This window comes from Perca fluviatilis, chromosome 14 (assembly GCF_010015445.1).
Source record: "Perca fluviatilis chromosome 14, GENO_Pfluv_1.0, whole genome shotgun sequence".
Classification (NCBI taxonomy): Eukaryota; Metazoa; Chordata; class Actinopteri; order Perciformes; family Percidae; genus Perca; species Perca fluviatilis.
Window position 1 is genome coordinate 1,550,528 of NC_053125.1, and position 23,597 is coordinate 1,574,124.

At 40.7% G+C, this 23,597-nt stretch overlaps 1 protein-coding gene across 1 annotated transcript; it reads right to left on the bottom strand.

Moving 5' to 3' along the window:
- Window positions 1-23,597, bottom strand: slc1a1 (solute carrier family 1 member 1). Its single transcript, XM_039823242.1, has 12 exons — window positions 23,273-23,597; window positions 18,790-18,930; window positions 13,939-14,031; window positions 13,672-13,786; window positions 9,800-9,842; window positions 9,551-9,646; window positions 8,491-8,675; window positions 4,877-4,984; window positions 3,261-3,383; window positions 2,919-3,113; window positions 906-1,040; window positions 1-799 (listed from the first exon to the last, which is right to left on the bottom strand). Exons 1-12 carry the CDS (start codon window positions 23,364-23,366, stop codon window positions 559-561), a joined length of 1,569 nt encoding a protein of 522 aa, XP_039679176.1. The 5' UTR covers window positions 23,367-23,597; the 3' UTR covers window positions 1-558.

A 23,597-nucleotide genomic window follows, 5' to 3' on the forward strand; every position in this document is an offset into this window, starting at 1 on the left:
TTCAACTTGGTGAAAAACCTCTTTATATGTTTGGCACAGTTTAAATATACAGACAAAGATATACAAGCAGTGCATTATGGGGGCATAGCCATTCAACAACACCCACTCAATAAAGACCATTTAGAAATTTTAGAGAATTATTGTCCAATGAAGGAGCAAATAAAGTAGGATTTGGGTATTGTTTTGTTTTTACCTGTGTTAAATTGATAATTTATTTTTTGCAAAATACACACACACACCCGCAAACACACGCACACGCACATGCACATGCACGCACACACACACACACAGAAAACTGACATTTTTTAATCTTGGCACAATTTGAGTGTAAGAAGGAAGCACTTTAATCTAGTCGTGATGGTAAATGTCCAACATGAAGAGTGATCATCTTGGATAAGCGTAATGGAGGCTGCTATAGTGTGATTTCTGATGTCTAAGGATGGGTCTGGTTGGATAGTTTTCCACTCTTGTCAGGGAGCTAACACGTGATGGAAGGTTTTCCGTTTTCCATCCATAGCAGCATGGCACTTTCTCTGCTCCTCTGAACCAACCAACAGGCTAAAACTGAGAGGTTTCGGTAAAGGAGATGGCATCTGTCTTGTCGACCGTGAAGCCTCCGTTGACGTAGGATTTCTTCTCGCACTCTTCGTCATCCAAACTGGCTTCCAGAGCAAAGGGGTTAGCAACATCGACGTCTGATGTCAGATCCATCCTCTCCAGTTCCCTCTTGGAAAGTTTCTGGACGATACCGGCTCCGTAAGCATCGCCAAGGACGTTGATCATAGTACGGAACCGGTCCCTGAAACACAGCACTCAAAGTCAATCTACGGCATTGCTCTTAAGTTACAGTTCAAACAATTTAGTAGGAAAACTAGTCAAGATAGAAGGCCAACAGATAAACCTACAGCAGCCAATCCACAGCGACTATCAGAGTGACATCACTTGCAGGTAATCCAACAGCTGTTAAGACTATGACCATGGTGACAAGGCCAGCATTAGGGACTCCTGCAGCTCCAATACTGGCAACTGTTGCTGTTATACTGCAACACAGAGACACAATGTAATTAATATTCTTCATAATAACATTCATAAATTAAATGTGAGTGGCCCTAAATGGCGGCAAGAGTGATTGTTTAAAATAATTAAGACCATCATTAAACCGTGCAAATGTGCAAGCAAGTGTAAGCAAAACGATCTGTTGCTACCTAGATATAAGCGGTATGTACCAGAAGAATAGGCATTTATAATTCATTCAGTCACCTATGCGTTTCCCGACTGTATTTGATGGGAAGTAAAGTAAACGCACTGAACCGCCTCACACAGTCCCCTTTTAGCAACAAAGCTAATGACGTAACGAGTAAACGTTAATGGATGGTCAATAATGGATAAATTATGGACAACAAGACTATCAATACTGGATCTAAGAGAATGGATTTATTATACACAAGTCCCCGAAAAAAAAGCACGAGTTCCAGACTGGATAGAAAAGCTTTTGCAAGGGCTACAATCTCACCGGGGGACAGGACAGCATCGCAAAAGAACAGCTGTTAGCTTCCAGAGGACGAAGGCGGTAAGAAGCCAGCTTTTACCCATGTGAGGTTATTAAATCATCAATAAACGACGTGTTTCGTTATCGTATATGACAAGCTCGGACTCAGATGGTTTAGTGCATGCATGTATATTATAAGGTGACCAGATCTCTGAAATGCAAACCAGGGACAAGTAGAGTTCAGCGTCCAATATATCATTAAAATAGGCTTCCTCTGTTCAATTCATTTTTTCTGATTTCAGCTCTGAGAAGCAAGAGCTTCACATGAGAAAATTCCACGTAAAAAAAAAAAAAATAAACAACCCAATAATATAAAATATTTTTTTTTTTTTTTTAATAAAAACTTCTTTCTTTTTTTTCTTTTTTTTTTTTTTTTTTTTTTTTCGGTCGGACAGGCAAGCAAAGAAACGTCCAATATTTTTGCATCAATCATAACAACTAGAGGTGTGTTGCGATCTCACGATATTAAAGTATGGCGATATTTCTCGTTGTGTGTGTGGTGCAGATAGCCTGACGTAGTCCTACTCAGATTCTTAGTTTCACAATATGAGTCTGATGCTGCTCCACTGGGATGTGATTATGGGGCGTGTTTCAACCGAACCAGGAAATAAAAGGCCTCTGCACTCAGTTGGATAGACCTACAACCAATCAGAGCAACGGAGTATGTGACGAATTGCGCCCCGGCTTCTTAGCGACCATCGGGGGACAGCTGATAAATTCAACTTTTGCCGAATCCCGTAGGAAGGACGGCAAAACGTCTTTCCAATCGACCAATGCCTGTCAATATCTTCTGTAACAGACGCGATGGCGGAATCTAAACATCTCAATTCTCCAGCAGCAGCCATCTTTGTTGTAAACGAATTCAACCCAAGCGCTCTTTGGTGACATGATTGATTCCGTTACGCAATAAATTCTCGCCTGCCTAGTGTGCGCCAAACCAAAAAAACGGGAAACTGTTTTCAAACTGAAATTATGCGACACTCAAAGCAGAAGTTGGTAGATTTGCAGACTTTGAGATTTAGATATTCCCACATAACCAGAGCGTTTGCATATTCAGGCCTGTGAAAGGTCTTGTTTTGCTTGATTTGCTAAACTTTTTGCTAACTTTTTAGGGATGTGGACCAAATTGTACGTGAGAAGGCTATATGAGACGTGCAATAATACAGTCAAAAATATTTGACTTATAATTAATAAAAGCATGTCAATACACTATTCATGTCTGGCCCTTCAGTGAAATTGAGTTTGACACCCCTGTTCTAATATATACTGTACTGTTTGAATTGACAAACGAAGGGTTGAACACGGTTCGTATAACCCTGATCCGACCCTGGTCATTGGTATAAAAGAGGTATTAGTAACTATGATGTACCTGATAGTAACAATTTGGCCCACATCCAGAGTGAAGTCGTTGAGCTGCGCGATGAAGATGGCAGCCACCGCCTCATAGAGCGCCGTCCCGTCCATGTTAATGGTGGCGCCCACTGGGAGGACGAAACGGGTGATGCGCTTGTCGATGCGATTGTTCTCCTCCGCACATCGGAAGGTGATGGGCAGGGTGGCCGAGCTAGAAGACACGACAGCGGTTGGCACACGATGCTTTTCATTCACAAATATGAAAATGTCTAATTTCCTGAAACCAGTAAACAGTAATATATAACGTTTAAATGCGTTTGTTGCTTTTAAGGCAATGTAAAAAGGTTCTGATTCTGACCTGGATGAGATCATGAGTGCTGTCACCAGGGCCTGAGCCATTCCCAACGCAAACGTATACGGGTTCTTCCTCACAATGACAAAGAAGATCAGTGGCAGACAGATGGTGGCGTGGATAGCTAGACTGAGGGACAAAACAGATATGATTATAGAACATTATTTTATTTAATGCGTATTACAAGCGCAATACGAGTTTTAGAGAAATAGATACACTCTCATATGCTTGTGGGTTAGAGTTATTTATTCTGATGACGTTCTGGCCTTCTTCCAAATCAATGTTGATTTGGAAGAAGGCCTGAGGGCCAAAATGTCATGCTTCAATCAATTTCAATTTCCAGGTAATACATTTATATCAATGTGGTATAATATAATTAAGAGAACTGTATAAACGGATTTCCTTGGTACGAATGCGGCTATGAAATGTGTGTAAATCAATCCTTTTTGGTCGTAATATAATAATAGCAGGAGGGGCAATATTATTAGGTTATTCTAAAACTGGAAAGTGGTTTATGTGGGCAGAGGGCAGTGAAAGTGCTCGTGTAGATCATGGATGTATTATAAAACCGTGTAGATTCAAACCACTTCATAAACCAGTCACGTGGTACGGACGGGCAGCGAGGCTTCGGACGTCATCCGTGACGTCATCCGTCTTAAACGATACAAGCCTCGATACGTGCTTGATGGAAAACTCCCAGGATTTCTCGCCACACGCTTCGAAGCCTCGCCACAGAACATCACTTACATCGCTGCCATCCGCCACCCAAACCTTTCTCCTTAAGCGGACTTTCGCTCTTTATACTACTCCTAGTCTGGCTCAATGGTTGTAGATGGGCTTTGCACTGGGCTGGGACGGTTGTGATTGGTTAAACAAAATGCAAACAAGCCAGAGCCTTTTTTTTCCCCTCTGTCCCAGAATAGATAAGCGATGTAGCCAGACCATCCTCCAACGCTGAGCAGCGTTGTGGCGATAGGCCTGGCAATGCGAGACTGTACTACTCCCTGCCATTTTTGCTCTTCATGGTGCATCATCTTACAGACGCGAATGGGTGATCCAGCTTACCAATAGATAATTACGGCCTACTGAGCCAAATTGGAGGTAGAGAAGGGCCCCACCGCCTTTATAACAACTGATAACGCCCATTCAAAGCAGGTGCTTTTTATGCTTTGATGGTATTTTAAATGAAAAGGCTCATTTGGAGAGCTTTGACTTCACTTTTTTGACTTTTTCTGTTGATTGTGTATAAAACTCACTGTGAATTATAGTCATAAAGCAATAATGCATGGAAACGTTTTGTATAGGTTCTGAAAGCTGCATTCAGAACATTACAACAGTTACAAGTGTGCACATTTCGTCACCCGGAGCCTTGGGCCAACCCTGTGACCTAACCGTAGGGGATTTACTGTACAGTCTTTAATGGTGTCACTTAGATTTAGTGGCATGGGCGTAGCTTTCATTACTGCATCTGCAGGTTGAGCAGTTTTAAATGTCCTTGGCCCTTATCAGTGCCGAACCAGAGCTCAGCTTTTACTGTATCACTGGAGAGAGAATCGGCCTAAATGTCAACCATAAATCCCTGTGTCTGAAACGGGCAGATATAGAGTAATGGGACAGCTTACCCACTCAGCACCGTCACCATATAAAGACCCATCTTCTTGAAGATCTCCCAGTCTTCCACCTCGATGATCTTAGCAGCAATTAGGAACAGGATCCCTACTGGCATGTAGCTGAAAACACACACAAAGTCGGAGTCATGTGGGGTATAGAATTAGATTATTATTTTGGAAGATTATAGCAAATACTGTGCTTCTGGACTACAGCTGAACGCTAACTCGATTAATCGATTGAAAAATGATCGACAACACTGATTACCATTTAAGTGATTTTTTAAAAAGGAAAAAAAAAGCTTCTCAAATATGAATGTTTGCTGGTTTTCTTATCTATGATAATGAAATGAACATCTTTGGGTTTAGAATGGTTGTTTGAACAAATGAATCAAATTGTCAGCATGAATATTTAAATACTGCATATACCGAAGATCCAAAGAGTTTTGCTACCCAACCCAGTGTTAGGTTAGCGGTCAGGTTTGGGCTGTTTTCGCTTCAAACTCAGGTTGGGTTTTAGCATTTTTGAATATAATTTATGGAGAAGTTTCTCTCTTACTCTTTTTGATAATGCCAAATATAAATGTGCTACAGGCAGCTTCAAAAACTCCAGTGGGAAGAGGGCTGGTTAGCCAGATCAACTAACCGTCAGTATAGTAGTAACCGTCACTATACATTGGGGAAGTTATTTGAAACTGTAGGCATGAAAACCTTTTTATTGTAGCATCTATCTTCTGTGGTCTCATATTATATAATTGTAAACGTGTATTCATTTTAGTATTATGTGGGTGGCTTCATTGTTGAGCTATATTTTTTGCACTTGGCATATGTTTTTATGTTACGCTTGTCCTTTTTTTGACTGTTATGAATTAGTAAATAAAGCATTAATAAAAATAAAAAAAGTAAAGTCATCGCAGGTTTCATAAAAAAAAAATCGTTAATTTAAGAGTTTAAACGGCATTCAATTAATTGCATCATGCTCACTAACTTAAAGTGATGGTTCGGAGTAATTTACCCTAGGGTCCTTTGCACCATGACCTCGAGCCAAACACCCCCCCAGAAGCTTTTTTCACCTGGGTCTAACATTGGGCGAGTTAGCGTAGAGTAGCGTTAGCCGCTGAATAGCTTAGCGCGGGGCTAATGGACCCACGTTTGTATCTCTTAAATGACCCCACTAATAATGCCCGAAATGATACCAAAGGTCTACACTAGTACATATAGGTTATGTACTCATAAAACGATGGATTGGAAAGTTTGTAAGTACACCAGAAGTTTATGAACACTTGCCTGCTCTCTTCTGCTCTCTGCTGCTGCTGCTACCTGCAGTTAGACTCACAGCAGCAACAACAACAGCAGAGAGCAAAAGCCAGCAGGCAAGTGTTATTTACATAAACTTCTGGTGTACTTAGAAACTTTCCAATCCATCGTTTTATGAGTACAGACCCTAGGGTAAATTACCCTAGGGTAAATTACTCCGAACCATCACTTTAACCGTGACCTCATTTAGAAAATAACTCGCGATTTCGTATTCTGAACATCTGAATTTACCGTTGGACACGCCCAGGCATGAGACGGGAGTTGTCCAGGTTTGCAGCCATACGCTCTTGGAACAACGAGCTATTTAAGCTCTTGTGAATGCGCACAGATTCACAAAATGGATCAAAACGAGCCGAGGACGAAAATACGGCTAGCTGGAAGCACAAAAACCTAAGAGTTTCACTCCAGACCCTGTCGGGTGAGGAAACCTGATTTTTTTATTGACGCTCTGTATATCTTTGCCAAGCGCAAACCAGTACAGAAGGCATCAATAAATTGTTGGGGAGGGGTCATGCCTCTTTTCCCCAATCATTTTGGAGGGTCATAGGAAAATGTATTGCTGGCAAAGGGAGGGTCAAGTCTATTTTGACTAAAGATCCCAAAACTCCTCCAATAAAAAAACGAACAGTCCCTTACGTTTTTTATATTAAATATCACAGTATAGGATATTAGTTTATTAACGTTAGTATATTTTGTAATGTATAGCGATGTAGAGATCTTTTAAAAGACGTGTTATAGTTAAAGGAATACGCCACCGTTTGTTGACATAGGGCTTATCACGGTCTCCCCTAGCTGTAGGTAGGTGGGCCAACGCATTTTTTTCTCAGTGCAAGTAACTAGGTTGTTTTTTTGTCTTTTGTTGGCTCACTTTTACTCCCAACATGCTAACCGGCAACATAGGATTCCATTCACTACGCTAAGCTAACTAGCGGCGGCGCTGCCGGTGTTGCACCGGACCAAAACAATGCATGCACAAAAAATGCATTGGCCCACCTATCTACAGCTAGGGGAGACCGTGATAAGACCTATCTCAACAAACGGTGGCGTATCCCTTTAAAATAAATATACCAACACAAATAGTCATGTATATCTTGTTGTAAGTTTTCCATTTTATGGACATAATGAACAAAAAAAGAAATTCCAATCGTTCGAACCAGTGTTTTTTTTAGAAGGAACATTTGAACATCATTTTTGACCAGTTTTGACAGCTCAAACATCATAAAAGAGACATTCAAAGCTTAATTCGGAAAACCTTAATAAAAGCTTTAAATGTAAAAGAATGACATTCAGTTCTGCCCTATTAAACTACCGTTTACCAAGGTCAAGAGCATTAAAGCCTTTTTGGTAACACTTTACTTTAAGTTTTTTTTTTTTTACATAAGAGTGATATGACACTGTCATGAACACATGACACTCACATGACACTGTCATGACACATGAACCCTAACCATAACCATAACCATAACTTGTCATGACAAAAGCGAATGACACTTACTATCTCGTTATGTCATAAATGTTTATGACTTGTTTATAATGTTTTATGACACGTTCATGACAGTGTCATGTCGCTCTTATGTAGAAAACTTCAAGTAAAGTGTAACCACCTTTTCTTGTCAATCTAAAGCAAATATATCTCTATATCACAGGAAAAAACTTGGGGTCTCAAATTTGGCAGCATCAGTCGAGTTTGACCTGTCTTAAAAGATAGGTACGGGACACGTTCAGGTCTAATATCCATCCATCCATCCATCCATCCATCCATCCATCCATCCATCCATCCATCCATCCATCCATTCATCCATCTTCGTCTGCTTATCCGGGGTTGGGTAGCGGGGGCAGCAGCTCCAGCTCCAGCTGGGGACCCGAAACTTCCCTTACCCGAGCCACATTAACCAGCTCTGACTGGGGGATCCCGAGGCTTTCCCAGGCCAGGTTGGAGATATAATCCCTCCACCTAGTCCTGGGTCTTCCCCAAGGCCTCCTCCCAGCTGGATGTGTCTGGAACACCTCCCTAGGGAGGCGCCCAGGGGGGGCATCCTTACCAGATGCCCCAACCACCTCAACTGGCTCCTTTTCGACACAAAGGAGCAGCGGCTCTACTCCGAGTTCTTCACGAATGACTGAGCTTCTCACCCTATCTCTAAGGGAGACGCCAGCCACCCTCCTACAGAAAGTACTGAAAAGTACTGAAAAGGTCTACATGCAAGTCATCCAAGTTTTTAAAAACTGAAACTATGATCATAAGCTTAACCGTGTAGATTTGAAATGTCCCTTTAAAAGCCCATACCTGGTCATCAGTCTTTCATACGTACCACATAATGATCTGGACCAGTTTCATGGTCGCTTCATTCAGGGCATCAAAAAATTCCAGGAGGATACGGCCCTTTTCGCCCATTTTCCCAATGACGAGGCCAAAAGCAACGCAGAACACAATGAGCCCCAATACGTTGATTCCATCAGAATATGTCCCAACGATTTGATAGTCCTTTGTTATGTTCTGCCAAGAGAGGAAAGACAAAGGGATTTTTTTTCAGCTAACTGAGAGCAGGTCAGGAATCTGATTTGCTCACTCTAAAGATCCATTGATGAGCTGTGCAAATGTTTTCTACAGGATCCCAGCCCAATGACCCATGGCTACTTATGACTCATTATTGGGTCTTCTGATGCTTTGAGATCAGATGGTGGTTGCCAGGTGGAGAAACATGAAATGGAAAGGGCAGCAGATGGATCGACAAGGACAACACTGTTGTTATTTAAAGATCAAAAACCTCAACATGCATGTAAATGGATATCCCCAACAGACACTGGTGAACTCTGGTGCAAGTGTAGCTTTGGCCATGCATCAAAAGCATTAAAGGGGCGCTATGCAGTTTTGGCCATTTCTTCGCTTCGTTTTCTGGCTTTTTGCTGGCAGGTTTCTCTATAGAGCTCCCCCTACAGCTTCGGAGTAGATATTTGGCAGCTCCGATGTTTACTCGTGTCTGACTCCTCCCTCGGTCAGTCTGCCTTTTCCTCTTTCTCTGTTCCTCTGACAATGCTTTCCTAGCTTTCTGCTTCTTTTTACCTTGTTCTTATAGCTAGCCGGTTCCTGAATGGGGGCGTGTGGGCCTACGTGTGCAGTGACGTGAAGCAATTTGTTACATCGCGAGACCTGATATCACGCGATACTTCGTGACGGCTCGCTGGCCCAAAGGGTGGTTTTTCCCGCTCACAGGTGCTAGGGGGAAGCGAGACAACCACCATTCAACCCGTAAAAAAAGTCATATAACCATTCCAATGACTCCGAAGCTGTTGAGTTAAGGTAAATTAATAGTTCCCCTTTAAGGTACTGACTGCTCTAGATGAACAGAGTAGAGTAATGGGCACACCTACCTCTACCACCGACATGATAGTAGTTGTGAGAGGTGGAATTGTGGTGGTGTTGACTGAAACTTTCGGAGGCTCCAGCTCTTTGCGCTTGGTCTTGTACTGGAGTGGAATTGGTCAAATTTCACAACATCAGAGTTACGTTCACACGGCTACATAGTACACACTCACCGGACTGGTGTAGGTTTAAATGACACTTTAAACATGTGTAGAAAGTGAAACATGGACGAATGATGGATGTGCGAAGCCTCTTACTTGCTGAAAACAAGCCTGCACCAGATTTTCGGGGAACATGTTTCTGTCGATGGAAAAAAAAACAAGATTGGGGGTTAATGAATATAATAACGTGTACCGCACTCATTTCCTGACAGATGGGTCATTGCAACAACTCGTTACGGAAGTCAAAATCCAGCAGAGAAGGATTTTCATATTCATAAAGGATGTAAATGTGAGCAAGGTAGCTCAAACACTCAAATGCCTTTCACAGCGCTACCAAGATTTTGTCAATAAAGCGTTGGGGGGGAATTGGATTTTAGTATCATTTATTAGTTACTTGTTATGAATATTCTGTTGAGTCCACTTAGCAGGAAGCTACTAGGCGATCGAAACGCAGCTGTATCTCACATCTTTCATGTCTAATGCAACACGTATGAAGAGGCACTAGGTTCAAGCTTGCTAGCCTTAGATGTTTAGGATTTACCATGACCCTGGCTTAGCATAGCAGTGAAGCGCTCTCTCTTTTATTCTTCACACCACTACTTTTGTCACTTTGAATTTGTATGGCTTAGTGTATCACCAATAATACGTTGGAGGAGAAACAGTCAAAAGACGCAAAGAGATGGAAAGGCATTAGGATTCAGCCAGGAGGAGGCTACTTTATCCCACCTTTGACTGTGGATATTCAGAACAAGTATAACCACGTTGATATGTTGCACAAACAAGTTTGTTTAAAGCATAAAGGCCGAATAAAGGTGACAAATGATTATTGACTGATCACCAGTTAAGTATTTAAATTTTAAATACTATCAGGGACAGACTAAGGGCCCTATTTTAACGATCTCTGCCTGGCGCAGGTGCGTTTAGGGCGTGTCCAAATCCATTTTTGCTAGTTTGACGGCAGAAAAAAGGGTCTGTGTGCCGGGCGCATGGATATAAAGGGTTGTACTTAGTGACTTCATTAATCAGAGGTGTGTTTTGGGAAATCATAAAATCAACCAATCAGAGATCATCTCCCATTCCCTTTAAAAGCCAGGCACGTTTGGACCTTGGAGCATTGCTGTTATGATGGAGGATTTGCTGAGCAGGAAGGAGAGAAGAAATTGAAGTTAAAGTGTGCGAGCAGATTATATCATAATACTATTTCACGTTGTGATATATTTATTTGTAATCTTCTGCATGTGTTTGTGCTGCTGTGCGTCCCTGTGTGTGTAACAAGCATAGTGTTCGCGCGCTGTGCACGAGCCTAGGACCATTTCACTAATGTTCTGTTAAAATAACAATGAAATGCTGCGTTATTGACTTTAGACCAGGTTTTTGTTGGTCAATGGCGCGATCACTTCCCGCTGCCTCAAGATAGCAATACTCCCAGAATGCACCTGAACACACCTCCCTGTAATACCAGCACGCCCGTGGGCCACAGATGAGCACAGGTGCATTTGCGGGCGCTGAACGGGAGACTGACAACTGCCTCAGTCTTAAACTAGCAGAGACAATTGCATCGGGCTTTGCGCTGCGCCGGGTGCGAGATACTGGGCCCACTATGTTGACTATGTTGTCACTTTAGTCTGGATCAACGGAAGTACATTTCCAGGATAAGGCCTGACATCTGGCGATGTCCCTCAACTTCCGCTCTCTGTGTAGTGTGTTCCAACTCTCTTTGCTTCAACAAACAACAAACTAGCAAGCTACACACTGAAAATTTCAAGTTTAGAAAAAAGATTTGGATCATGCAACAAGGCAGTCCTGCTTGGCTTTTTCTGGGAATGATTTCCAATGAATATATTTACGACATTATCTCTCTAACTGAGGCGTTTTGGGAGCGATTAGTGGGATTGCTAATGAAGTTGTTTAAATAGCACAAGTTACGGTATTGTGTGAACAGTTAACTTCATTTAATATTGTATGTGGCATTTTCTATTGCTACACATTTCTGTCTATCTGCGTAGGAGCGGTTTAATTTTCCTATCCCAGAATGTATGTAGCCAGACCTTCCTCCACAGCGCTGTGGAGATAGAGCTGGAAATGCGAGAGTATACTGTAAAAAAGTACAGACCCATTTAGTTATGTCCACTTATTTCTTATTTTTAACTGAACAAGCTTATACAAGTTTTGGATTTTGAACTCAACTTTATGAGTTTTTGAAGGTTAAACTTGCATGTATTCATTGGGTCGACTATTTAAATTTTTTATCAGATATGTATGTGTTGATTGAACTTGGGTATGTAAGTTATCAGTTGAAAAAAAAAGTGTGTGTGTTGCAACAAAAAAGAGTTGCCTTTCGAGTTTAACGAGTCTTCACGGCATAGTTAAAGCATGGACACAATAAATTAATTATACACCGCAGATAGGTGATGTAGCCTATGCAAATTTCTACTAAAATATAACACGTGTTGTGGCAAACAAGAATGCACTGGTGGGAGAAGGGAGTACCTGTCAAAGGCTTGTGAATTGTGAATTTGGCATTTCACTCTTCTCAAATTGAAATGTACTTGAAAAGTACTTCTCAAAAGTCAAACGTTTAGCTCCACCCACATTTAGCCCAACCCCAATCTACGTACTGCAGTCAGGTGCAATTGGTTCATTGGTTGGTCAATTCCCATGATGCAAGGCGGTAAATAGAGTTGTGTTAAAATTTGCTGAAAAGTTTGCAGTTTGTTCGAAATACAAATGTAACTATGAATTCCGTTTATTAAACGTGTGCTTAGAATGTAGTGTTTTGTTGCCTGGTAATTGTCATTGTTGTGCTGGTTTACATTTGTAACCATGAGTTAAGTGACTGTTATGTTTGATAAGAAGAGCTGGAGTATTATGGTGTAAAACGTTGAGCATTAATAGGCTTCCTTCAGCTGTTAATCTGGGGTGTGTCACTTCACTAGCCCAAGTGATGCAAGATCAGTGGCTTTAGAGGGACCCCTATTTCACACGGGGCTCTGGGGTGGCTGCCCTCAAGCACCCGCACTATCTCTATTATAAATGTGGTTATGTTATTTTAACTTTAAACTGTGAGCTGTAATAAAGCAGAAAAGTATGTCTGTTATACTAGGCAAGGAAGGTTTCTTGCATTATTAAAGAAAGTAAGTTATTTGTTTTAACTTAAAGTATGAAGTTAAACCAAGTAATAAAAAGTTAAAGCAACTAAAATAACAACTTTAACAAAACTAGAACACTGTAGTTACATCAACCTCATTAACTTTAATTTCTAAGTTGAAACAAAAGCAGTCTTCAAGTTGAGTGAACTTCGATTTTCAAGGCAGCAGGTGAACTTGCATTTCCAAGTTAAACTACCATGAAATGTATTACAGTGTGTGATCTTTTAGTAAAAACATTAGTCTGCTTAAGTTGAAAGTATAAGTTCAATTGCTGCTTTAAAAACATGAGTACACCTAACTTGAAAAGACAATTGGTATGAATACAGTTAGTTGAAATGGTGTAAAATTGTATGTTTGTTTAACAAAAGGAAGCCAGTTTCCTTGAATATACAATGTAAAATAGATGGTTGTTTTAACTCACAGTATCAAGTTCTAACAATAAATTATTATTAATTAAACATCTTCTCTAACTTACCTTCGTGAGTTGAAATAGCATACAATTGTATTTTTGCTTGACAAGAGGAAGCAAGTTTCCTTGAGTGGACAATGTAGTATTGATAGTTGTTTTAAATCACAGTATCAAGTTCAAACAATAAATGATCATTAATTAAACATATTCTATAATCTAACTTTGTGGATTGAAACAACACTATTCTTAATGTTGGCTTTACTCACATTTTTAAGGCAGCAATTGAACTTACATTTTTAAGTAGAACCACCCTGATAATTTTTACAGTATACTGACACTTTAATGAATGAGTGGATACTTCATGGTTATGAGACATTTGTATCAAATAGGTCAATAGGTCAATAGGTCACCTGACGAGGTCCAAGAGTGTGTCAACTGTTGTGACGTTGGGCGTGGTCCCTGCTCTGTCAATGTGGTCAGCTGTCTGAGAGACGCCCGGTTTGATAGTCATCACCAAAATAATCCCTGCAAAAGGACGACAGCACTCAGTATGCTGTGATGACAACTTGACTCATTAAATAGGTTTCATTTCAACCACCACTTTTACATTACACCATCTGAGTGACTTAACTGAAATAAACAGAGAACTAGAGAACTGAAGAAAATAATCAACTCACCAAGAATAACCGCAATGATGGTTGTTGAGAAATAATAAATAACAGCTCGCAGGCCTATCTTTCCCGAAACCTCGGAGTCCAGGGCTGCAACACCTGTGGACAAAAAGCACAAGATTAGAGAAGTCTCAACTTATCAAGCTCTGACTTAAAGGTGCTCTAAGCGATGTCGGGTGACGTCATTTCTTGTTGACGTTCAAAGTATTGTCAAACAAAATGGAGGCTAGCTTGCCCCTCCCTCCTCCTCATCCCGTCCCCTCCCCCTCCCTTCCGCGCAATAACCCCCCCAACCCCCACCCCCAAATCATTTTCGTCGGTTATTGGCTGGAACACTGTTTGTTATGTTTCGTGGTGCAGGTTGGCGCACTTTGTTGTTGATGGCGTTTGTGGAGCCTGGGCTGTCTACAGAGACCGTGTTTTTTTACAGTGTGGGCAAAAAACCCCCCCCCAGTTTTTGGAAATTTTTTTTTTGTTTTTTTCCCAAAAAAAAACCCCCCACAAATAAAAGTTTTTTTTTTTGTTTTCACAAAAAACACACAAAAAAAAAGAATAATTTTTTTTTTTTTGGGGAGAAAAAAAAACAACAAAAAAAAAAAAGTTTTTTTTTTTTTTTGGGGAGAAAAAAAAAACAAACAAAAAAAAAAATTTTTTTTTTTTTTTGAAAGAAAGCACAAAAAAAGAAAAAAAAATTTTTTTTTTTGTTTTTTGAAGGGAAAGAAAAAAAAAAAAAAGAGAGGGTTTGTTTTTTGGGGGGGTGGGGTTCAGGGGACAGACAGCTAGCGGATAGTGAGGAGATATTTTTACAGTGTGTTCAGGAGACAGGCAGCTAGCAGATAGTGAGGAGATATTTTTTACAGTGTGTTCAGGGGACAGGCAACTAGCAGATAGTGAGGAGATATTTTTTACAGTGTGTTCAGGGGACAGGCAGCTAGCAGATAGTGAGGAGATGTTTTTTACAGTGTGTTCAGGGGACAGGCAACTAGCAGATAGTGAGGAGATATTTTTTACAGTGTGTTCAGGGGACAGGCAACTAGCAGATAGTGAGGAGATGTTTTTTACAGTGTGTTCAGGAGACAGGCAACTAGCAGATAGTGAGGAGATGTTTTCTACAGTGTGTTCAGGAGACAGGCAGCTAGCAGATAGTGAGGAGATGTTTTTTACAGTGTGTTCAGGGGACAGACAGCTAGCAGATAGTGAGGAGATGTTTTTTACAGTGTGTTCAGGGGACAGACAGCTAGCAGATAGTGAGGAGATGTTTTTTACAGTGTGTTCAGGGGACAGACAGCTAGCAGATAGTGAGGAGATGTTTTTTACAGTGTGTTCAGGGGACAGACAGCTAGCAGATAGTGAGGAGATGTTTTTTACAGTGTGTTCAGGAGACAGACAGCTAGCAGATAGTGAGGAGATATTTTTTACAGTGTGTTCAGGGGACAGGCAACTAGCAGATAGTGAGGAGATGTTTTTTACAGTGTGTTCAGGGGACAGACAGCTAGCAGATAGTGAGGAAATATTTTTTACAGTGTGTTCAGGGGACAGGCAGCTAGCAGATAGTGAGGAGATATTTTTTACAGTGTGTTCAGGGGACTGGCAACTAGCAGATAGTGAGGAGATGTTTTTTACAGTGTGTTCAGGAGACAGACAGCTAGCAGATAGTGAGGAGATGTTTTTTACAGTGTGTTCAGGAGACAGACAGCTAGCAGATAGTGAGAAGATGTTTTTTACAGTGTATTCAGGAGACAGACAGCTAGCAGATAGTGAGGAGATGTTTGCTGTATGTGACAAAAAATGTTGTAGCCTAAAAATCGCTTAGAGCACCTTCACAATTTTTACATTAATAATTGATCTCGTTAAAAACTTTACAGATTGGGCTTTTGACACCTCAGCCATCAACCATGGCATAGTCAGGTGATGAGAACAGCGACACATCATTCGAGCATCAAGGTAATGTGGTAGTAGGCCAGTAGGCTTATCATAAAAGTTTCTAAATAAAAGTAACACATTTTTTTAAATATGGTTAACCTGGTGTTTTTATTTTGTAATGAAATACCCAAATGATGTAGTTGAAATGTATATGGATTATACAAATATAATGAGCTGGGTCTGCTGTCTAAGTAGAAAAGTCCTTGTTCCTTCAGGATGAATGAATAACCGGTTTAGTTAAAAAATGATGATAGTTTTTTTGAATCCGACAACTGAAAACTTCTGAACAATGCAAGATTTGCATACCAGCTTTTCTTTAGAGCTACCAACGAACCTTACAATCGTCTTCATCTGATTGGGTGAGCAAACTTCATCCCATGACTCACAAGTACTGAATAATAAATACTAAATGAGTTCAGCAGAGACAATATGTGGATGAAGACTGAGATGCTGATGAAAGATTAAAAAAAAGAGAATTGTGGGGCATTTAAAGCTTCTATTTGAGAGCAGACAGTGGAGAGATGCCAGGAAACGAGGGAAGATAGATGTTAGGAATGACACGCAACAAATGTTGCTTGCTGGACGTTAATGTCACGGCCAGCACCTTGACCCCTAATAATCAGGCGGTCCCTGTCAGGAGGAATACAACTCAACCTAGAAACTATAGAATCAATATATGATTTGATCATAAACATGGGAGAAATGAAATACACCAATTTTAGAAATATTTGTAGTCTTCACAACCATTCCATGTACTGTAACAATAACCAATACAGCTTGAATTAAAGTCAAAGCTGAATAGGTGGGTTTACACGTCCATCTACATTATCTGTGAGCATTCTCACTCCTCTGCATGCTTGTTTTAGCAGAAAAATAAGGGCTCCAAGCCTGATCCCTATAACTACAACAGGCCTCCATATGTTTCTGAGGAAGTTATGGCACACCGTGAGTGAGGTGCGCAGGTGGGGAAAACTCTGGGGAAGTGCAGGTGGAAAAAGCAAATCCTCATACTCATCAACAACCAATTCAGGAACTGTTTATCATGGATAAACGATGTAAAAAAAAAGAAGAAGCTCAACACAATCACAGTTATGTTTCGTAAGCAAGATCGATCTAAAGCTTCGTTGAAATATTCAATTAAATTCAAGTAACTGCTTCAATTTGCAACTTTAAAAGGTAAGTTTTTGGACCTGGACCCTATTTTCCAATGTTTTTGTGTCTAAGTGACTGAACAACAATCTTTGACATTGGTTCAGTATTAAGCCAGACCACTGCAACAAGCTACAATGTTAAGTTATTGGCCAATTGCGCACCTTCCATTTACATCCACTAAAAGCGCTGTTTTGACACTGACAAACACCACTGACCTACAGAGGGACCACCCGACTCCATTTCAATAAACAGTAATTTTATCATCATAAAACACACTTCATTCAAAGTCAACAGAAACAAAATAAAACTATGAAAAGCCGTCTTGGTTCATCTTTCCACTGTTACAACAATCACCACTCTGGTTTGGTTGAAATAAACCCTTAATTCACCTATTTACGTATGGACATCTGCAGGCTCTATACACTCCAAAATTACGGATTATTTAAAGGAAGTCTAGTGGGTTTGGTGATAGCGATTTCAGAGCTGTTTCTGGTTAATAAACTGCTTCTACAATAGCCTAGCCTGGTTAAACCCTGACGAACTTCCGGCAAATTTGAGATTTGCTCTGCAAGTCCGTCCGGCCAACAACCCATTCAAGCCCATTTCCAATTTTTCCAAATCGAGGCACCAATCACAACCGTTGAGGCGGGCTTTACACGATGACGATAGCGCAGCGACGGCGAGCAGCTTCTTGTTTACATTCATGCTGCTACGTCACCCGGATCGTTGGTCTGATTGGTTGAAGGACTCTCCAATTGCACCCAGAGGCATTTGAGCGGCGTCCGTTGGTGACGCACACCCCTTTGGAAATGGGCTGTGAAATTAAACTTCCACAGACCCACTCTCAGTTACAACTGAGAAGGGTCTGGTATCAACCAGGCATACAATAGCCCTAACAAATTTCAGAGGGAAGCCTCTATATGCTGTTGTGGATGTTCAATATATTTGCTTGTTTACGCCAACCACCAAGGCAAATTCCTCGTAAGTACTTACTTGGCAATAATCCTTTTCCTGATTCTGATAGGGTGAAGGGTACATCTCATTAGTATCAGCTACATGCTGCATTAGTCTGCAGCTACATTCTTTTCTCTTTATCTTTCACAATTATTTTATTTTGAAGTCATCGCTAAATAAGTTCAGCCATGCACACTTTCTCTTGGCCTCTGTGGCTGAGTACAAGATTTATGTCAAATTTGAAGTAAATTTTAAATATGTTCACTTGATCATAAAAGCATGGAATTCCGTATACTACAGTTTGAGGTGCTGAACATTTTCAGAAATGGAGCCATCGCAAAAGCGCCTCGTAGCAGCCGTGGCGACCATTTTACTTTCCAGTCACTGTATGGGGCGGCTGTGACTCTGGTGGTACAGTACCATTCGGAAGGTTGGTTGTTCGATTCCTGGACCTCCTCCCCCATGTCAAAGTGCCCTTGAGGAAAGGGCCCTGAATTGCTCCCGATACTGTGCCATCGGTGTGTGAATCTTTATCTGATTAGCAGGTGGCACCTTGTATGGCATCCTCAGCCCCAGTGTATGAATGTGTGTGAATAGTGCCTGTACTATGTGAAAGCGCTTTGAGTGTACCAAATTTCATGTTTTTATGAAAAAGTGAACATCATTTTCACATATCACCTGGACTATTACTATTATCAGTTCATCTTTAACCTTGTGCATATCAACTTAATTCACAGTTTTCACTGGTATCTTATAATGCACTTTTGTTTCTGTTATCACAATTCATCACTTTTACCAAGCGTACAAGCAAAAATATATTCACGTCACCTGTTATCATGCTTGAGATGATGAGCGGGAGAATGACAAGCTTCAGCATCCGCATGAGGATCTCTCCCGGGAAGCCAAAATACTGCTTGTCCAGATGGGAGAGGGAGGCATACTCTCTGACCACGACGCCCAAACTGATCCCTGATCAGAAGAAAGACACATATATTATACGTGGGTCAAGCAGGAAAAGACAAGCACAATGCAAACCTTAAAATTGGAATCATGTGGCTTAAATAAATCCAGAATTTTCTCTGCAACTGTCACTGTCACATTATTTCACAGGTCAGTGAGGTTTCATCCCTACAGAATTCATGAGGCACAACACACGCTCTAAACTTCACAGGTCCCACTCAGTGGTTTCAGTAATGCACTCCAAGCCTCCTTCTGCGTTATCACACGTAACAGAGCTCCATTAAAGATGCTTGTAAAACAGTGCGCTTACACAGCAAACTGTACGCTGATGGCCTGACTACACTGAGCCATCAAAACAGGACCTATACCTGATGGAACTGCCTTGGAACTCAATCTTTTACATTTAGCAAGCTACAGATTCAAGCCAACCAGCAGCAGCAGCAGCAGTTTGGACCTGCAGTGAAGACGTTTCAATGCTGCCACCTACAGGCAACGACAGTTTTAATACTAACATGTTAACACTTATGCCACCTGCAGGCAATGAGTGTTACAGCTGCAGCTGTTTTCTTTGAGTGTGTATGTTTTGTTCGTAAAGACCTGACCATAATCAAATTACCAAAACTTAATGACATGAACCGCGATAGAGACAGGGCGCATCACGTCATAACCTGAAAGCCACGCCCACCGTGGGGGAAGAACTCTCTGCCCTTCATTGACTTGTAATGCTGGAAGGGGCCTCCCTTTCAATTTCATCTGCTAGCAATGAAACGAATAACCCAGAAGTTGTTATAAGCTGCCGATCCAAAAAACTGAGCTTTTATGAAGACAGAAGTGGAAACAGATGTGAGGAATCAGCAGGGAGAATGGGAAGACTGTGGGATCCTGACACTAAGCTAACTAAACGATATGTCCGACATCAACTAACCACTAACTACTACTAACTAACCACTAACTTACAAAACAGATATATTTTTAATACTTAGCCAATGATTAGATGTAGCATTAAAATATCCATCCACATTATATTAGTCTTAGTCAGGAAGTTGTGATTGCTTATTTGCAGTGTGTTCACAGGTAACCTGACGCGCCAGATGTTTTTTTTACACAGAACCGGGGAGATTTTTTTTCTGTGTGATCCCACGTTTCTCGCGTGACTTTGTGATTATTGCGACAATCCAGTTGCCTTGCAAGGTAAAGTTCCTGGTGCACCTCGTAATACTTTCTGTAGCAGTTGCTTTCATAAAAACACAAAGGCATCTGCCCGGGTCTGATTTTTCCTGCGCAGTCACAGAATGATTTGCGGCAGGTAGACGGCACTACAGTCACACATTTGTAACACCGAAAAGCCTGTGTTAGTATATGCCAGGAGCCAGGTAAAAGGTAGCAGGAGATTTTCAATTACTAATTTGCAATTAGCCATACATTTTTCGTAAAAAGGCCCATGTTTGAGCTTTATATATTAGATTTCTCGCGTAAAAAAGTTTAGTAACGAAACATTGCAGTGTTTGAAATATGAGACGTGCTGTCTTGTCTCCAACGTACGTGTATGTCAACCAATCAGCGCGCAGCTCATCTAAATATTCATGAGCATATTTGGAAGAAAAGCTCTCGTTCCAAATAGGGCCAAAACACAGGGATATACACTAGCAACCGGGCCAGTTTCAGCCCAACCAATGTTACATACCCCATTAAGAGACCATAACCCTTGTGTTGTCTTCTCGTGGACATGAACTTGTTGGCCATTTCGGGTCAAAATTGAAAATGAACTTTTTTGTCAATTAAACTAATTTATATGAAATTATACCTCATTTGTTTCTTTAAAAAATGTATACATTATGAATTATTATGACTAATAGTTAAGATCAGAGAATTTTGAGTGGATCACAGACTGCTATATGTCAAAGTTTAGTCTGGATACTGTTTTGAAGCCATTTAAACATTTTAAACATCCAAAACTCAATGGAAGTAATCATTAATTTTACCTGCGAAGGATGTTGTATGGGTTCCATACCATACAATGTGCATCCATGTTATTTTTGGGCCATTTGGTTGAAAGAAACCCATATTTCACATGTAAACAACTTTAAAAATGGGTCAAAATTGACCCAAGGACAACACAAGGGTTAAGGAACAGTGTGAAATACCCTATACAGTCCTTCCAGAAAAATGCGAAGTTTTTTTGTGATTGTTGCGGGCACAAATCCTCGATTATGCGGCACGTTTTCTTAAAAAATGCGATGGAATATGCAGGATATTTATGCAATTTTATGCGATGAAATTGCAGGAACTTGCAAAAACTGCGGTTTGATGAAAAAGAGAAAAAAAGTGATTCCCCCAACACCCTGCTTTTTGATGATGTTCACGTCGCGTAATTACGTCACTTCATAACAATCCCATGGCAACAGGGGGAAGTAAACACAACATTTTTCAACTTTCTGCTAAGATATATGTGACTTTTTTGCAACGAAAATGCGGGGATTATGAAATCATGCAAGCCCCGCATATTTTGCGCGGAAATCGGCAATTTATGCGGCGAAAGTGCGGCGTATTTGAAAAAATGCGGCCCCCACATAAATATGCGGACTTTGGCTGATTATGCATTGAATTATGCAAACGCATAATCACGTTTTTCTGGAGGGACTGCCTATATAACCATTCTATCACCACTTTAAGACAGCAGGTTTGGTAAAAACACTACCGCTTTTGTCCAAAGGGGCCACTAGAATCAACACAAACTGAAAGTTACACATAGACACTTTAAGTAAAGTCACATAATTCATATATCGATTTCAGAAAGCCACATTTTTTTTTTTTATAAAGAAGAACAGGTGATTTACAGAGCAGATCTATAGATTAAATACACCGGCACAAACAGGAAATTACTTATCTCGTAAAAGTAACAAGTTAATTGGGCAGAGTATAACATTTAAGTTATTTACTTTCTCATTGAGAGTGCCTGCTTCAGCCTAGCTTAGCATAAAGACTGGAAGCAGGAGGAAAGAGCTAGCCTGACTCCGTCTAAAGTTCAAAAATACATTAAGACCTCTTAAAGCTCAGTAATCAAGACACTGAAAAAACAGAAATGTAAAACTGACACACTTCCACACCCAAATTCCTTAATCTATTGTGTAATTACATGAAGTCACAGTGACTGGATCATTTGTTATCGTATTAGTTTGTCTCTTGTATTGTTTTGTCTGTATTTTCTTGTCGAGTTTTGAGTCTTGTGTTTTTAATATCCATTGTTGAATCTATGCTTGCCTTGTACTGTCTCTTATGTATTTGTTGTTGAATTTTATGTATTTTAAAGGCCCATCTAGGGACAGGGATTAGAAATTAGCCTAGGCTATAAATGCCGTGGTGTGGCATTGGTTTATGCTACATACCTGTCCCTTTAGAAATAGGTGTTAAAATAAAGAAATAATAATGGGCATTACAACAGGACTTCAGTCATGCATGAATCCATCATGAGTCATGCGGTGGTTAAGCATTTCTTAAGTATATGATTCCTACCCTTATAAAAAAGTGTTACCAAGTAAAGGATGTGTTAATCAGTGAGCTTAGAAGGTGTTGACATTTGTATGTTTGAACCATAGACTGTCAAAATAAGGTTTGAACTTTAAACAGAGCCAGGCTAGCTGTTTCCCACTGCTTCCAGTCTTTATGCTAAACTGGCTTATGAATGAATGCAATTTTTAAACGGCTTAGGGCATAATCTACTTTTAATTTCACTTGTTAGACTTCAGACGTCACTACGTCTACTTAGTTTACGGTGTCTGAACACATGCTGCTTAGATTCTCTGCTATACTGCTGCTGCTGCCTCATACACATATCTATTTATTAGTAGTTCTGTTTTAATGCATAGGCTATATTGAAGGAACTGACAGATTGCATTTCATTGAAATTGTATTTTTTTATGATTACAAGTGACAAATAAATAAATGGAGTGATCAATCGATTGATTGATTGATTGATGGGGCGATCCTCACAGAGCCACAATCAGCTGTCACTTCAGTCTGGTCACGTCCAGACACTGCTCTCTGCCTCTGGAGGACAGAGGCTGTGTCTCCTGCAACCTCACTCCATTCTCTCATGAAAGATAATCATGGATTCACATCATGATTATCCTTAACACACATTAAGCATTTACTGTTTGCTGTTTAGTTTAAGCAGTGACCAGCTACTGCAAAAGAGGTAGATTTATGTCAACAGTGACAGCAGCTGAAAGCAAGACTGAATCCTAAAGCAAATTATTTATGGTTATGGACACATAAACAGAAATGCAGATGAAAGCGTCTCATTCCCTCAGCATGTACAGTACACGAGCAGGCATGTAGGGGCTTCACGTACCGAGCAGCACTGATATAACCGTGGCAATCAGAAGCCAGTTCCTCTTCAGCAAGCCTTTCAAATTCACGCCTCGTCGTTCTTTGTTACCCATCATGTCCGTGGTGTTGTTGATTTTTTTCCAACCCCCAAAAAAAGGAGAAATCACAATGGCCCCCTGTGGAGACACAACAGACGCTCGGTCAGGATGTCAGGTGCAGACGACGCAGAGACGAGGATGGAGAAGCCGTGTTGCTACAGCAAAGGATGCAGCCGTCAGACGCTGCTTCTGGCCAGCCAGCGATGGTGTGAGGCAGCGAGCGAGTGTGTGTGTGTGTGTGTGTGTGTG

Excerpts from the sequence above, each read along its gene's own strand:
- slc1a1 (XM_039823242.1), bottom strand. The coding sequence starts at position 23,366 with ATGATGGGTAACAAAGAACGACGAGGCGTGAATTTGAAAGGCTTGCTG. Across the intron at positions 18,931-23,272 it reads GGTTATATCAGTGCTGCTCG|GGATCAGTTTGGGCGTCGTG; the intron begins GTACGTGAAGCC and ends TCTTCTGATCAG. Across the intron at positions 3,114-3,260 it reads GCACTCATGATCTCATCCAG|CTCGGCCACCCTGCCCATCA; the intron begins GTCAGAATCAGA and ends CGTGTCTTCTAG.